The sequence below is a fragment of the Zeus faber genome (assembly GCF_960531495.2).
Source record: "Zeus faber genome assembly, chromosome: 3".
NCBI lineage: Eukaryota > Metazoa > Chordata > Actinopteri > Zeiformes > Zeidae > Zeus > Zeus faber.
Genome location: NC_137190.1, coordinates 18848575 through 18865038, shown reverse-complemented (window position 1 = coordinate 18865038; position 16464 = coordinate 18848575). Strand labels below are relative to the sequence as shown.

Below are 16464 nucleotides of genomic sequence, written 5' to 3'. Positions count from 1 at the left end.
GAACTCGTGCAAGGTCGTGAAAGGCAGCATACGATGATTGGTTGGGGTCATACCAGTCTCCCGGCCAAGACACGGCGAGAATATATGGCACCATGATCACCTAATCTGACATGGTGGGTGTGGTGTGGGGGTGGTGTGGTTTGAGCAGCCACACCGGTCTTGGGTCTAAGTAATTGGGCCCAGGATCAGTGTGGCTGTACGCCTGTTGCTCATTAGAGTAATCAACGAGAAACAGGTAAAACCGCCATCCCCCCACACACACACAGGAGAGGAGCCCTTGTCATGACATGTTTTCCATCTGCTCCCGGCTTGTTCCATCTAGCCCACTCCCTACAATAAACTGGTGCGTTGTCAACTCCATCGTCTGTGTCCCTGTGTCGGAGGGCCCAGAAAACGCAACTTGGGTGCCTTGTGGCAGGCGGATCTGCCACAGTGACAAGGACAAAGGACAAAGGACAAAAATATTGTGTAGTCTGATCCCGGCATAAGGCAGGAGAGAAGTGGCCTGTTTAGAAGCCTGATCTCACGGGCTATTAACTGATGTAAAAAAGACACATGCAATGTCACAACAGCACCAAAAGTAACTTTGTATTCCAGCCTCAGTAGTAACTAGATCCACTGCCGGTACGACCACTCATCTCTAAAAAAAAAAAATGGTTTAGCCTGATAGCCTAGCACTGTACCAGAAATGACTAGCTTTGTTTTGTCCTGGCACTTTCTGTGTATCCTATGGCGCAAGTGTGACTTTACCAGTCATCAGAAGCGTAATCACGTCACTCTGCCACCAAATATCCACTTAACCTCTGCAACTCTAAAAACTGGGTTAAGAGGCCAATTGCCTCGTCCAAGTCCCTAGTTGAATTATGCTAATCGCTGCAAGAGCGCAAGCAGAGGGATCAGGTGAGTGAGACGTTGCTTTTCAAGTTTGCCTAATACCGCCAGGGAATCACCCAGGAGGGGTAAAGATTGACATAGTAACCTGTGACACACTCCAACAGAGGTTAGAGGCAAAATATTGATCTTGGATGTGAGCTCATTAAAATATCTGTTATGATAGGCAAAACAAACAAACCAAACCCAATCCACTGTTAAGATATTAGATCAGCAGGACAAAACGTACAGAGGCAATATATTCCCGTTAACTTCAAATACTGTCAAGATCGCTGTGCTGAAGATGTACTCAGAGAAAAATTAGGCGAGAAGCAGTCTCTGCAAAGTGACAAGCTGTCACTGAGGCCGCAGCACTGACACTGACATGACACAACAAGCCCAATGCGGGCGTTGCCTTTGTTCAATGATATTAAAGCCTCTAAGCTATATTAGGTCAGGCGTCTTTTTTAAGAAACCCCACGGGAATAAACCAGTGAGGAGCCCTGAAGGTGAAGTTAAATACCTATTTTATGTTGAAGTATTAAGGCTCGGGGATACCCGGGGAGCTATTCTGGTTTTGGCTGCTTGAGACTGCCTGTGATCTGTCCTTATCACCTCTGAATCCCTTTTCCCTGAGACATCAACTGACAAGGCTTTTTGTCCCCACATCCATAGAAAGCCTTAAGTCCTCATGCACTGATCAGACAATAATATCAAGATGTACCGACCACACGATCTATCGAGCAAGTCATTTGTAAACTCTCGGGTTTTACTGTAGTTATTTAAATTGTCCCGAGGACTCTCCAACGCATTCGCGCTAAGCCGCTCTTATAAGCCGCCGATCCTTCAGCGATAAGCTTTTAAATTACTTCTTTTACGCCCTTTATTCCCCTGGCCGATCACCAGATATTATGGTGGTATATTATAGTTCTCATTTTAGCTAAATGTACATTTTCCTCAGTGTTAGAATTACAGAAATAATTCTGCTTCAAGCTACACCTCTTATGGCTAAAGAGAGCGCAACACTAAGATAAGATGTGTAAGGTCATAGAAGCCAAAACCGCTGGGGTGCTTGATAAACATCTGATGATCTGATCATTTCGGCATTTTCCAAAGGACAAACCCTTAAAGATTATGTTAATACAAGGCTTTTATTAGGTTTGCTGGGTTTTCAAGTAGATGTGAGCATTTGTTTGCTCATTTTAAAACGATTGAAAATCATCTTCCCACCTGATGCCCTTCACTTATGTGCAAATCCTGCACCGTGCAAGTGAAGCACTGTCAATTACCCAAGGAGGAATGGTGATGCTAATTCGGCTTTCCCAAGCCTGCGTTTTTTCAAGATTCTCAAAGGAAATAATTGGCTTTTATGTTTTCCTGTTTTTTTTTTTATGGACCGAAAGAGACGGAGAGTCTCTTCTGGACTCAGATCAGAAGCAGCAGGCTTGCTTGAATTCTCCTGTTACAAAATATTTAAACTAATATTTATTTGCTAATTTTTTTTTTTTTTTGCCAAAGCATATTTGTAGCCATGGGTTTTACTGTTAATAATTCTATGAAGTAGAGCTGCACAATGTCTTGTTTTTTCATTATCATCGCAATATGAAAGTGCACAATATACACATTGTAAGAGGCTGTGATATCAGAGAAACTGACATTACTAGTCGCTGTACCCATTATTACAAACCAAATTATCTACAGTAATTAGCTGTTTGAAAATGTAATGTAAACTAAATAGAACAAGACACATGGGAAGAGTAAACTACAAAGAAACCAAACCAGTCGTTTGGATAAACATTGAAAGCAGATAAGTTGGAGCAGAAAAGGGAAGTACAATGACCTTCAACCAAAAATATGTTCAGTGGATATTTTTTATCGACATTTGCAGCATACCTTCTAATATCATAAAAATATTATACATGATATTGAATAATGTATGAAAAAAAAAAATGTAACGGCCTCAGTTAGAAACTTTTGGTCATGGCATAACATTTTTAAGCTGTTTCCCCGATAGCACATGTAATCGAGCAAAGGAAGAAATACTCAAACATAAAAGGAATAATTCTATAATTGACATCAGACAAAAAGAATTAGTAACATCGGGCGAAAAGAGGGGAGATGTGATTCACGCTGTGTATTATACACATCCAGGCAGAGTCTGTACAGTGCAATTTTACACTTTTTCAAACTGAGAAAAGTCCTTATTTGATTATTCTTTTCTCTTTCTCAATCTGTCCCTGGATCACAATCTCAAAATACTGTTAAAACCTTATGGGGGATCAGTCAACATAATAGGTGGAAATAAACGGCAAATAAAATACAGGGAATCAATTTGAACTAAGAGAGCAATCGTAAAACGTAAACACCTAGGAAACTTACCTGGCAGGCAGGTGTTCCAGGCTCTCTTCCATAGCCGAGAAACAAAGCCCTCTCAGATTTCCCTGCATGGACACAGAAGAAGAAACAATTACAATTGTGTTACTATTATTATTTAACAAATAATTATTAAAACAAAGTACCGTCTTTGCAGCGATTGACTTAACCGTATTAATTAAGTCCATACACTTTGTTGTTGTAACACTACAATACAAAACATTCTTTCCTATTTTCTGTTGCAACTGATACGAGTAATACGTTTCTGAGAGTCCTTCCATCAGTGTCACTTGTCTGGTGTGCAGTCGTCCACAGAGAGCGACTTTCAAGCAGCCATCAGCGGAAAAATAAATAAATATGGCGCACAAAGCACATGAATCATACTCTAAACAATATCCGCACTCAGCATTTTCATCCCCTCGGAAAAAACAAACAAACAACGAAAGAATACGAGCACTCCACCAGGAAAATGATGAATAACTTTTACAAGATCATACATTATTTTTTGGCAGACCTCAAAAAAATTACAAGCACAGACACGAGCACCGGAGCTAAATTCTGTTTGCGCTGGGGAAAAGGTAAATATTTTTAGTGCGTTAAAAAAGCTGCGTAGCCTGGATCTTTTTTTCGCTACACGGCGTCTGATCTGAACATCGCTTCCACGAGCGCAGGTGAGAGCGGTTGCATCTGAGAGAATTCACGAGTGCTTATATATGCAATCCTGCAGGAAACAGTTGCACCGCATCTGTGCACGCGGTCTCGAGAGACGTGGGAAGCTGCAGATAACTTGTTGTACCGAAAGAACTCATTTTAAGAGATATAATATTTCTGATCACCTCTCGTGCAAAAGTGAAAAAAATAGGATGAAGCAGTCCGTAAACCAACATGTTTTGTTACGGGAGTAGCGAGGAAATGTCTCCCATTTCAATATCTCCATTTAATCCACCGTCCAGAAAAACACCTCATGCTGCATTAATATTAATCACTTTTCTCATAAGATCTCCCATCTAGGGAAGAGGCCCCGGTCAAGTCCAAGAGTAAAATATTCATCACGAGCATGTGTTTTGTCACACTCACTGTGTCTGCCGTGAATAATTGATAGCCGCTGTTGTGTTTCAAACCCCACCAGGGCAGAGAGAGGCGCTTGTGAAAACACTCTCTCACCGTCTGCCCTAACAGGCGAGGATGTAGCTGTGCATCTCTCTCTCAAACCTCTGGAGCCTGACCCAGACAAACAATGTCATCTAACCCTCCTCGGGGGAACCAAGCACAATTTAAAGCATCGCCCAAACCAAAAAGGAAATATCCCATAGGGAATCTGTATGTAAACAGGTATTTATTTATCTGTGAAGCGTGTGGCTTTGCATGATCACACATTGCTTAGGGTGCAGCCACGGTGAAAAGCGACATGCTCTCATTCTAGTGCTGACCAATACACTGGAGCTTGCAATAGTTAAATATACACACTAAAGGAACAACCTTTGTTGACTCTATAACGATACATGCGACTGTCTTCGACAAATGAACGCGCAATGAATCTATATAAAAATCAATTCATCCAACCGTGTTGACTTCCATACACAAGGTTCATTGATAAATCCATTCAAAATCAAAGTTATCTCAACTTAAATGTAAGGAAAATCTAATATGGAACTGCATATTCCCTCATGCACCAACAGGTATTTCTCATCCATAAGCAGATCCACCAGAGCAGCACAGTGACAGACTGAGGAAGATGAAGTGCCTGAATCATCGCACTGTGTGGGAAACAAGAGTTCAATATATTACATTGGCACTTCCAGAGGCTTTCAGAGCCTGTGAGAGGGGATTGACCTCACATGCCAACATCTTGTTCGAGTGACGGAATGTAGCTCTGCTGCTAACCTCTGACATTTGGAACTCAAATTCCTCTTGTAGAAGAAGAAGAACAACAATTATTTTATTAGTCTCACGGGTGCGAAATGCGCTTGACACACACACACACACACAGGTAGTGGTGGCTGGAGAAATTTAGCCTCTGCGCTTTTCTCTCATCCCAGCCGTCCTTCCTCCAGGGGGCAGCCAGGAGCAGCCTCACTTTGATGGCGCCCGGGACCGATGCCAGTTGTAGATCTGTGTTGTGGTCAGGGACCGGACAGGAGAGTGTTCTGCATATTTTTTAATTGGGCTTTGTTTTTTATGTCGGAGGGGAACACTGTGAGCACCGGGAGACGCAAACTCCACACAGAAAAAACCCCACTAATGGGGAGATGACCAACCTGAGCACGGAGCCAACAGCGCGCCCCAGGCGTAAATCGAACCCAGGACCTTCTTGCTGTTAAGCCACAAGCCACCGTGCCACCAGCACGTGGCGCGTTGGCGTAATTAGCCCTCACACCTCTTGAGAGCGAATCAAGAATTAAAATAAACCAGCCATAGGGCTCTCACTGAATTGGTGCAAATTTCGATACAAAAGTCCATATAGCTGCCTATACTTTCCCAGTTTGTTTAGTGGAACCCTACGTTACATTACAGATACTGTGCCATAATCACAAAGAAGTTATTGTCCCGTGTCTAAAATTGGCACTATTAAAAATAGAGAAACGGGAATTGAAACCAGTTACAGTAAGCTTAACCTGCCTCTAAACGGTATCTTCCACTGAGTATCAACGTGGCATCACAACTCACTGTTCCAATGAAGAGCCTGCAGATGAATCGAAATGGATCTGGATAGAATGTAAAGTGCAAGCATTGGTCCAAAATACTAAGTGACCATGGCGTGGCAAAATCTATTACCAGATTTAGGCGTAATCTCTTGACACAAATTAAATTCACCTAATTTCCAACACCTCGTTCAACTGCATTTAATGCACACAGCAAACAAGGGACTGACCAAACTGCCAGTAAATGACATCACCAAAGCACACAAGCGAAATCCTACTTTAAGAAAAAGCAGCCATTCAAAGTGCCTCCTTATCGAGCACGTCGTCTGCAGTACAGCTTAGCGATGCGTTGCGCTCCATATTTGGATACTGTGATAGGTAGTGACCTAAGTGTCTCCAGGGATCAATTCAATGCCCTGGCCGCAAAAACAGCCAATTAGTGAGCCCACTTCAGTATTTTTCCGATGCCGTCCATACACTTCCTTTATCGGCAGAAAACCCTGCCTGTTAGCGCGGGGGACCATGAAAACAAGCGTACAACAGAGAATGAGAAAATAGAGGCTGATGTTAAAACACAATGACCTTATCCTACGTCCATTCACTTCCTTTTGTTTTTCCTTCTCCGTGAGAAGGCGCGTTTGTCGGAGTCTATGTGGGTCCATGTACCAATGTCACGAGATACACTAACCTCAACGAAAGCCATTAATTTGCGATATGTGACCATATGGCTGGACTAATCGATGCAAACATTTTACTAAGACATTAATATATCCATGTTTTCAAAATCCTTGTCTTTGCTTGTTTTCTGCAATACAGTGACAAAAACAGGAAGGCAGACAGGAAAAGAGCGGTTGAGGAGCAGGCCTGTTATAACTTGCATTGTGGAGAATATAGGGCACAGAGTTGGACCACATGGCCCCGACCCCAAACGTGACGTGAGATATTTGTAGATAATTGCGTCGTTCCGAGTGACGTTTTGTTTTTCGGACACAGCAAATTTAGAGACTTAGTGTTGGCAAACTCACTCCACTGGCAAGCAGAGACCGACTGTGGCAAAGGCAAATAAGACACACCAATTCACTGATTTCCCTGGCTTATAAAATGTCCTCCTTTGTATCCTTCTCTCAAGTGCTTGTGTAAATCCATCCTGTCGAAAGCCTTTGATGCTTTTGCCAGGTTCTGTTTGACAGTAAATAAAGGCAGACTATGAGCGGGGCTGAGGAAGAGGTTAGATCAGTGCGGATCAGGAAGAAAGGGGAGGGTGGGGGGCCGGGGGGGGTGGTTATGTAGTATGCCAAATTAACCTGGCCAGGAAAAGCATCCCCACAGAGGAATAACCCAGCCCCATCGACTGCAGATGGACAAAGACGTGGCCGCGACTAAATGGCGAGACACGTCTCCCTCTCCCCTGCCCTGACCTCGGCATTAAATTATGTTTACAGTCTTGTCAGCGGCGTCATTATTCAAACATTGAGCGCAAATGTTAATGAGTTTTTATTTGCATATTTATTTTTTCCTTTGTTAAAATGTCACTGATTATTACGTTTGACTGTGATGAATACTTCCACTGATGCACCCTGATGTGTAATTAGTCATTAGGTGGAATGAATAGATCAATTAAAAAAAAAAAAAAAAAAAAAAAAAAAAAAAGGAGGCCAGGATTAAGGGAAATCAAACAGGGTATCTAAGAAAATGGAAAATAACGTTCATTCTGTGCGCTCTGGTTCAGGATCTGAGGGCAGAAATGTACCGGCGGTGTTAAGCTGCCTGATTTTAGATTTATTGCATTGATAGCATGTTCACGCTCTATAAAAATAAGAGCCGCTGTCCTTCACACGAGTGGACGAAGTTTATTTTCCCGTCATGATGAATGTGGAATTCCTGATTGTATTGATCCCAAATCTCCCACAGGATAATCAGGTACCACGGCGCAGTCCATTCCATTTTGTTTTTTTCACGTTTAAAAGGGAGGGATGGGGGGAGGGCGATCGGGAAAATGTTTTCGTTTGGCTTTTGCCTTTTTCCGAGCCCAACTCTTCTCCTGCCAGTGCTCGCTATTCACAAATGAGGAAAAAAATGCATTACTGCAGACCAGATGGGAACATTCCACATGACCAAACCAATCAATCACCTTGGTGGGACGCAGGTGTGACACAGCCGTGCAGCAACACACCATTTCACAGTCTATCAGGCACAAACACATGGTCACCAATCAATGGCACCCTGAGGACCCATGTGGAGGGGAGCTTCTCCAGAGCCTCCCCAGTTCATGGCTGATGACTTCATAATCACACATCCATTCTCTCAGCAGAGAAAGGCAACAAGCTTTCTAATAACCTCCCCCCACCATGTAAACACAAAAAACCGTAATGGAGGTTTTGGAAGTCTTAACGTGTTTCCCCGCATCGCACATTGCATGCGAGTTGGTTGCAGGCTGAGAGGCGAAAGCATCAAGGGAGAAGGAAAAATAAATTTAACAGGCAAAAGAAATTCAAGGGTAAAGTCGCTGCATGTCCCTGGCTGGATATGAAAAAAACAGTCGGCGTACAACATCAAAGTATGTGTCAATGTCTGGCATTAGATGCCAAGCAACTGTTGAACAATGAAACATCAGAGGGCAGGGATGAAGGACAAGGAAGGATAAACACATGGGTTCGGAATGTTGATCCCGCTCCAAGCACTGTGGGCATGTTTCCTGACACAGAACCCCCCGCAAACACTAAACTGTTCAGATTTCACAGTGCAAAACCAGCGGTAAACATAAAGGGACAAAATGGTCCGAGTAAGAATGATTTTTAGTACGCGCGTTTCCGCGGGGGGAAAGCGGCGTCTATGAGCGAGAGTAGAACGGCTGTTTGAGAGATCTTTGGTCAAAATTTTGAAACAGTCTCTTCTCTGCACATTGCCGCCAAGGAGAGGCTAGTTGCATGCGGCCGAACTGACTCTGTGCTCGACACAATGGAAGAAGTTTGACTGAAGCCGGTGCAGAATGCAAACAAATGATAATAAAAGGCTGAGAAAAATGTTAATAATAATAATAATAATAAACATTAAGTGACCAACAGGCTTTTCAAAGTCATCATAACAAAGACGCTTTCTCTCCTATAAATCACTGTAATAAGTGTATTATTTTACTTCGTTCCAAGCTGTGGGGACGGAGCTAACTAATCGTGCTGTTCTCCCAGGAAAACAATTGTAGTTCAACGCTTAAGAAAACAAATGTTAATCGAATCTTAATAGTTCATCAAAAAAGTGTTCCACCGAAAGCTTATTTAGCTTCCCTATTTGATGAGATCAACTGAGATTACTGTGATGAAGTCTCCCGCAGGCTACGGCGCATTGAGTCTAGATGGTCCGATTTTTTTAGCTGTTTGAATTCGGAGGCCTCGTTGAGCATAATCCTGGCCAACTTAAGTGTGACAGGAAAGGAAAGACTCCTGTTTCAAAGGCAAATATAAACAAATACACGGACCAAGGAGACAAAGAAATAAAATCTATTTTGGGGGCTTCGTGCAGAACATTTCGTAGGCAGAAGAGGTTATAAGCTTGATGATGACACATCATCTATTGATTATCTAGAGCAAGAATTGACTCGCTTTGACTCCCGCAGACGCGTCGCGAGGCACCGTTACATCACAGTGCCTTAGCCAAAGCCAGCCTTCGTCTTTTGGAACGGGATCCCCCTCGGACCCAATCCCCCTTGGACCCGGTGAACACAGCTGATCCTCCACAGCTAGGCAGCCTGACCAGCAGCATGCTGGGGGCCAGGGGCCAGGGGTCTAGGGAAGGCTGAGCGGGAGCCGGACAGGGCCAAGAATAGGCCGGGGGGGCCCGAACGTGGGAGGGTGGGGATGGGGGGGGGGGGTCGGCGCTGGGAATTGGGCGCAGGGATGGAGGAAAGGGATTTGTGCCCTTTTCAGCTCGTCTTGGGTTCTTCACACTCCGCTGAGCGCAGTAACAGATAAGCGCACCCTGCAGCTCTGCATAATGACCGGCCACATCCACCACAGCACCGAACCACACCTCCTCTTTGTCTCCCCTTCCCTGCTCTGACGCTCACCTCCCCTCACATTCAAATCGGGGGGGGCTACCAATTTTGATCAAAGGACAACTGCACAACGGACAACGGATGATTAACTTAAGTTAGTTAATACTATATCCTGCTCTGACAGCCAATGCCTTGGCAGGAGTATGTGCCGGTGTGCGTGCAAGTGTGTGCGTTTCTGTGGGCGGGTGTGAATGACGTGAATGAGTGGGGAGTGGGAGCAGCTTTGGCAGCACCTGTGACCCACAGTGCAGTAGAAACTGAGTGAACACCTGAGCAGCACCTGGACACAATCACAGCCGGGGTCTGGGGAGGGTCTCTCACGGGACGAGGTATTAGCACATGACACCTGCACCAGTAAAAACATGCTGGGGATGCCAGTGATGTGGGATTTGGCACCATGATATGGCTTAAGGGAAATTTTTAATTAAAGGAAAAGAGAAGCTGTCACAGAGCAACTTAAAATAAACTCAGACTTTGTGACACAGAATAGAATAATCTTGATGACCTGATAAAAATGCTTGATTATTTTGCATAGATTAAGGCTTAAAAAAATCATACACTAAAGCAGAGCTACTTGTCATTCGGCAAGATTTCTACATTATAATTGTAAAAAAAAACATTTGGAGATAATTACTTCTGAGCTAATAATTAAATGCAATTCATTTCGATTTGAAAACTAAATTTGTCTTATTGGTGGCACGGTGGCTCATCGGTTAGCACTGCTAGGTTCAGGGTTTGAACCTGTCTGGGGCCTTCCTGTGCGGTGCTTGTCCTCCCCGTGTTCACATGGGTTCCATGTCCGACCCAGTGCTCGGGTTTCCTCCCACCCTAAAAGACATACACGTCAGGTACACACTCCTGCCCATGGCCTTGAAGATGGCAGGTATTCCTGCAAGATGACTATTTGATTATCATTCAGCTAAAAATGAGATTAAGAATGGTAGATGGTGTGAGACAATGTTGTCTATTAGACTTTTATCTGTTTATTTTTAAAGTTTTCCAAGGCAGTCGGCAGTCAAAATGTGCATTGTTTAATAAAAGTGATTATAGTCTTCTGGATAAATCAACGGCACAGCATTTGCAATAGATTTCAAACAAAAAGCGACAGGGATGTACAATCACGATAATCATGATTGCTTTATGACTTCATTCAATGATCAGGCATGCGATCCTAATTAAAATCGGTGATTTAAGAGCAGGTGACCAAGAGCTACGCAAAGAAGCGAATGCAGCAGGGAGCACAATGTACCTTTCAAATACTTTACAACAGCCCGAAGAGTATTCTTGGATAGGAAACTTTCTTTTGGCCTGTCAGGCCTGGATAATGGCAGAGGCAACCATGGGGACTTACCAAGAACCGTTAAATCATATTCAGTAGGTTTGAGAAGGGTCATACATGTGTGCATGTAGACAGGCCGGAGGCATGCCGCGCGTGTATGTCGATAGCAATATTAAGCTGATTAGTTTATGAGAAGCCTGAGCTCGTGCCTGCACAGTGCACGAAACAGTGCAACAGGAACGTGACTGAAATTACAGCTCAGCAGAGCAGTTTGATTATACGGCGCCGGCCACGTGGCATGCAAAAGCACCCATGTACACACGTGTGGAAAGAACACCAATTATCATGGCCAGAACCTAACCTGCAGTCACTCATTCTTTCCAATACACAGAGTCTGATGTCAACGGAACTGGAAGAGGGTTTATAATTCTGAGGGCTCTGAAAGGGTCTTTATGAAAAAAAAGATAAATAATGAATAGATGTGTGATGACGTTCATATATTGCGAGTGTTGGAAGAGTTGTTTTGTGGGTTGAATGTCTCCAAAAAGCAGAGTGAAATGGGGGCGCGTGGGATGCGGGATAAAGAACAGGACTGCGGTGAAGTCAAAAACAATAAGTCAAATGGCCATCGTAGAGGCCGTGCCGATTTCTCTGTAAACAGTCAAAAAGTGAACACCAGTTCTGTCTTTTTAACTGTAACACGTGTAATGAAAGTAATTGACAGGAGTTATTTTGTTCGTCTGCAAATGTTTCTTTTTTATCTCTCAGGTACTGCCAGACACCTTGATCCAATACAACACGGCGACTATATTTAACTGAATGTTTATATTGTTCCCGCCTTATAAAACACTCATTTAAAAGAGTCCTCTGAGGATTTGGCCTAAAATCCAAAGGATCAATAGTATTCTATTGATAGTATTCTATACTATAGTATTCTATACTATTCATCATAACAGCAATTGTTCAGGATCTGTTCATGTAAATGTTCATCAATCTGTTTTTTATCTGAATATCTCCCAATTTAGTTTAATTGGAACATTTTCAACTTATTGTTCTTCTCATCAAATGTGGTTTTCATGAAATTGTGAGAAATATGTTTTGGACTTAATTATTGTTTTTGAACAAAGCCCAGCACATCTTTGCTTCCTGCCAGATTCCCCGGTTCCCTCACATGGTACAGCTTTTTGGAAATGCTATATTTCATGGACAGGGGAGATAGAGTGACAGGGGGAGCAATGTTTTTTATTTGTTCTGAATTCAACAAACTGTATCATGTCTTCACTGTCGATAGTGACCGAATGTGTGTGCCTATACTGGCCAATTTTCAAGTAACACAACTTTAACCTTGTTGGATTTCCTTTCCTGCTGCAGGTCTTGCAAATAAATTTGGAGTGTTGATCATTAATTGAGTGTTCCCATTGGTCAGTCAGGGTCCAGCAGCTAAAATACCCATAACAATGTGACCTTTACTGGCATTAAACAAGCAATTTAAAGCTTTTGAAGGGATCGTATATATCTTAAAGTTATGTTATATATATTAAAGTATGACAAAAAAAAGAAGATTCTCCAAAATGACTTAATTATTTACATTACAGTAATGCAAATAATAATTTGAATCAACAACCCCCATCCCTAACCTGGAAGCTAGTAGATACACTCCCAGGAAACTCTTTTTCCCTAATATTCGTGTTTTCAAAAACATGCTCAATACGATTATCAAACTAGTCTTAAATAATAAGGGAAGGTCTAACTACATACACCGTCAATATTATCTATTTAAACCATGGAATCATTGACCTAATTACACATTTCTAACTAATGATCTTTCCACCCATTTCCAGTAGAAACAAGTCTTTTTAAACAATGCATCAGCCAAATATAATACAAATAGGGATGATTCAACAAATTGTCCAATCCTCGAGAATCTCCTCAAACAATGTCTGCAGGCTATCATAGTATACTTTGCACACTGTGCTTATTTAATTTCTCACCCTCTAGCAAAGCATTGGAGTGGGTGAGTCAGAGGGAGTCACATGGCGGACGGCGAGGAAGTTTGTTTGTAATGCGTTATTAGCAAGAACAATTTTGCGAGCCACCTGTCAGTCCCCATTGCGAGGGCAGCATGCAGAGGATGGTGTGCAGATAAGTAAGAGGATTAGAAAACTAGGGGGCGGAGCTTCAACGCACGTGAGCCCCAAAGCAGCTGATCCGTTGTCTGCCCTGACATGGTAGCTGGCCCCCGGAGAGATGAGGGTCATTATTTAATAGTCAATGGCAGCCCGGCATTCACCAAAATCCTCATTCTCCAGCTTCTAATGCACAATTTGCTAACGCAAAACCCATAGGCCATTACTATGAGGTAGGAGTAAACACTACCTTTAATAAGGGAGGCAGAATTGATAACCGCGTTTATTGCATATGCACCTGTTTATCGCTTATGCATTTATGGCATATGCACCTGCTCTCTCACATAACAAGAGACTGGAAAACATCCTTCTGGCTGTTGACCACAAATTGTTTTTCTTCTCGCTCTTTTAATGATACAGTGTTCTGCATGGAAAAATGCTTACAATGGTCAGATCTATTCTGCAAAAAAAAATAATAATAATGCATTTCGCAGCTCCAGCTGTCCAAAGCATCTTTCAGCACATTGTGATACCTCCATGCTGGCCTTTTTGCTGTTAAGACTCAAAGCAACCTGGACAGTAGAAATAATAAATAATAAATAATAAATAATAAATAATAAATAATTAAAATATAGATGCCAATAATGTCATGGTAGCAGGGGAAACAAAGTTATTTTAATGAAGCCGTTATCACTGTTAAGATCACCACCTCCGGCATTTTGATTGAATGTCGCCACACAGAAATATCTTCATTGTCTCTCAGAACAGATGAGGCCTACACCTACTTAGCTCCCCGACCATCCAACTAATGTTCTCCAACCTGCATGTCAACTCGAACAAAAGTATGCTAATGAGATGACTGACCCTTCCTACTTGAAACAGCTCACTCAGCAGCTACAGAAACTATTTTGTATAAACACGTAATGAATAATGGCTCGGCCTGACCCTACTGCCTTCAAACAGCCTGCTCAGCAGTTAAGGACGTGCGAAGACTCACGGGGTTCTGCCACTCGCTGAAAGGTTTGTTGAGAAAAACGACATCTCAAAATGCCCTAAAAAAAAAAGTATATTCATGTTCATTCACGTTTCTTCCTTGCATGCTTTGCTCATTGCGGAAGAATGCAACTTGTACACGATTTAAAGGATTCATCGGTACATACAAATCGGAGTTATAGAGCTTAGTCATGAAATAAAATTCAATAACACAACAATAATCATAAAATTAATGATTTAGACAATCAATTACGGAATAATAGGAGATGAGTATGCTGTATAAACTGAATTTTTGGACGCAGCAGATACAGTTATTTTGAGGGCTGGGTGTTGGGCAGGATCTCATGATTCAATTCAGTATTGATTCAATCTGATATTGATTAAATGGCTTACGATACAATTCCATATCTATATATTGACTGAAGCTAGATATTTAAATTTAGCTGTGACATGGTGGTATTTAATGTAAGTGGAAAATGGTTGCATAACTTCCAAACAAAGTATCAGTGTTGCAATATTCCAATCAATTCAATAAAAGAAACAATCAAATGTAATTATATTGGAGGACCATTTTTTATTACAAACCCAGCTCTAATTCTCTATCTAATGGAAAAATGTAAGCGGAATTACAGTATTCTTATATATTTTTGTGGCATATTTATGGTTCTCTCGCTTTATGTTCAAAAATGAGTCCTCTGGGCCATTATCAGTGACACGATAGGACCAGGTGAAAGTGTTTCAAAATCGATTAATTTTGAATGAAATGATGGGTATATATCACAAATACAATACAATACAATATGCATTACAATATAATACAATATACGCAATATTTTTCTTATTAATAAAAAAACAATAAGAGCCAAAGAAAAAAAAGATTAGCAGCACATCTGATGTTTCTGTGAAGCTTTTTTTGCACATGCTTCACGCCAGAAGGAGCCTAACTAGCACCCGCCCGCTGCCACTCGATGTTGCCTGGGGCTTTATTGATGCCTTGAAGACAGCTTCTTATGATGGAAAGCTGTACTGATGGTGTGACTGGTGCCCTGGGGGAGGGTCAACTCCTAAAGACTGTCACCGTGCGGGGAGCGGGGAGGGAAGGTGTGGAAAGCGGAGGGGGATTAAGCGAGGAAACGAAGACAGCAGGTGATGAAAACACAGCCCAGTGGCCTGCCAGCGCGACCGGACCGCCACCTCCGGACGCGCGATGCGCCGTGAAGCCAGAAGGACCCTTTTTTTTTTTTTTTTTTAAACAAAAACGTCTCTCCGCAACCGCGAGGCATGCACCGAAGGGGTGAAGTGACAAGAATTATCTCCTTACCCATTATGTTGGAGTTCATGAAAGGTGTCGGGGACAATCCTTCATGGGGCACTAATCGACTGTCACTCGAGTGATCGCTGTAATGAGGGCTGTCTGCAAAACCCTGGGGGAGAGATCAGAGTATTAAGCACATTACTGCACTACCTCACTAATTGAGTGCTTTGACACCTTAATTAGTTAAAAAGAGAGCACAAGTGGTCAACTGTGCCGTAAAAACTGACACTATCAATGGATAAATAAATAAATCAGCCACAGGAGACAATATGTTTGAACCTGTAATTGTGTGTAACAACGCATGGATAACAAAGACATGCATCTACAACATATCGTCTCTAATCAAAGTCTCTCGCTGTGAAACCTGTGGATCATCATTCGAAAAAAGTCATCTGATATGAGAAATATGCAGCATCTGTTTTTTTCTAATCTACTGTCATATACCTGTCACCTATTATCTCTTTAAGAATCCAATATTTCGATCAGTTGACAAAATGGAATTGCTCAGGCGTCCACTTCGTGTCCACCGGTGGATTTACATCAACTAAATGAAGTTTGCGGCAGCACTGACGTAGGAGAGAAAATAGCATCAATCAACCGATCAATGCTTTGCCCCTGACAAGCCGGCTAGTGTTCACGGTGCGTGCACAAAAGTTGGCTTGTCTGTGTTGCTCAGCTCAAAGACGAAAACGAAAAATAAAAATCAGGAAGCGACTACTCGGGCCGCCTGCAATTGATTTTATTTCAAGTTAGCAGCAATGACTCATTTCTCCCCTTTTCCCACTGTAATAGGAACCAGCACATCATATTAATATACA

The 16464-nt window shown here is 42.4% G+C and overlaps 1 protein-coding gene across 1 annotated transcript in view; it reads right to left on the bottom strand.

Annotated features, from left to right (window-relative positions):
• Positions 1 to 16464, bottom strand: part of tcf12 (transcription factor 12) — a 70187-nt gene that overhangs the window by 37270 nt on the left and 16453 nt on the right. Inside the window, exons 5-6 of the mRNA XM_079997501.1 lie at positions 15653 to 15755; positions 3250 to 3311 (exon numbers count right to left, since the gene is read on the bottom strand). Of these exons, the coding sequence (XP_079853627.1) occupies positions 3250 to 3311; positions 15653 to 15755 (165 nt within the window). The remainder of the gene's footprint in view (positions 1 to 3249; positions 3312 to 15652; positions 15756 to 16464) is intronic.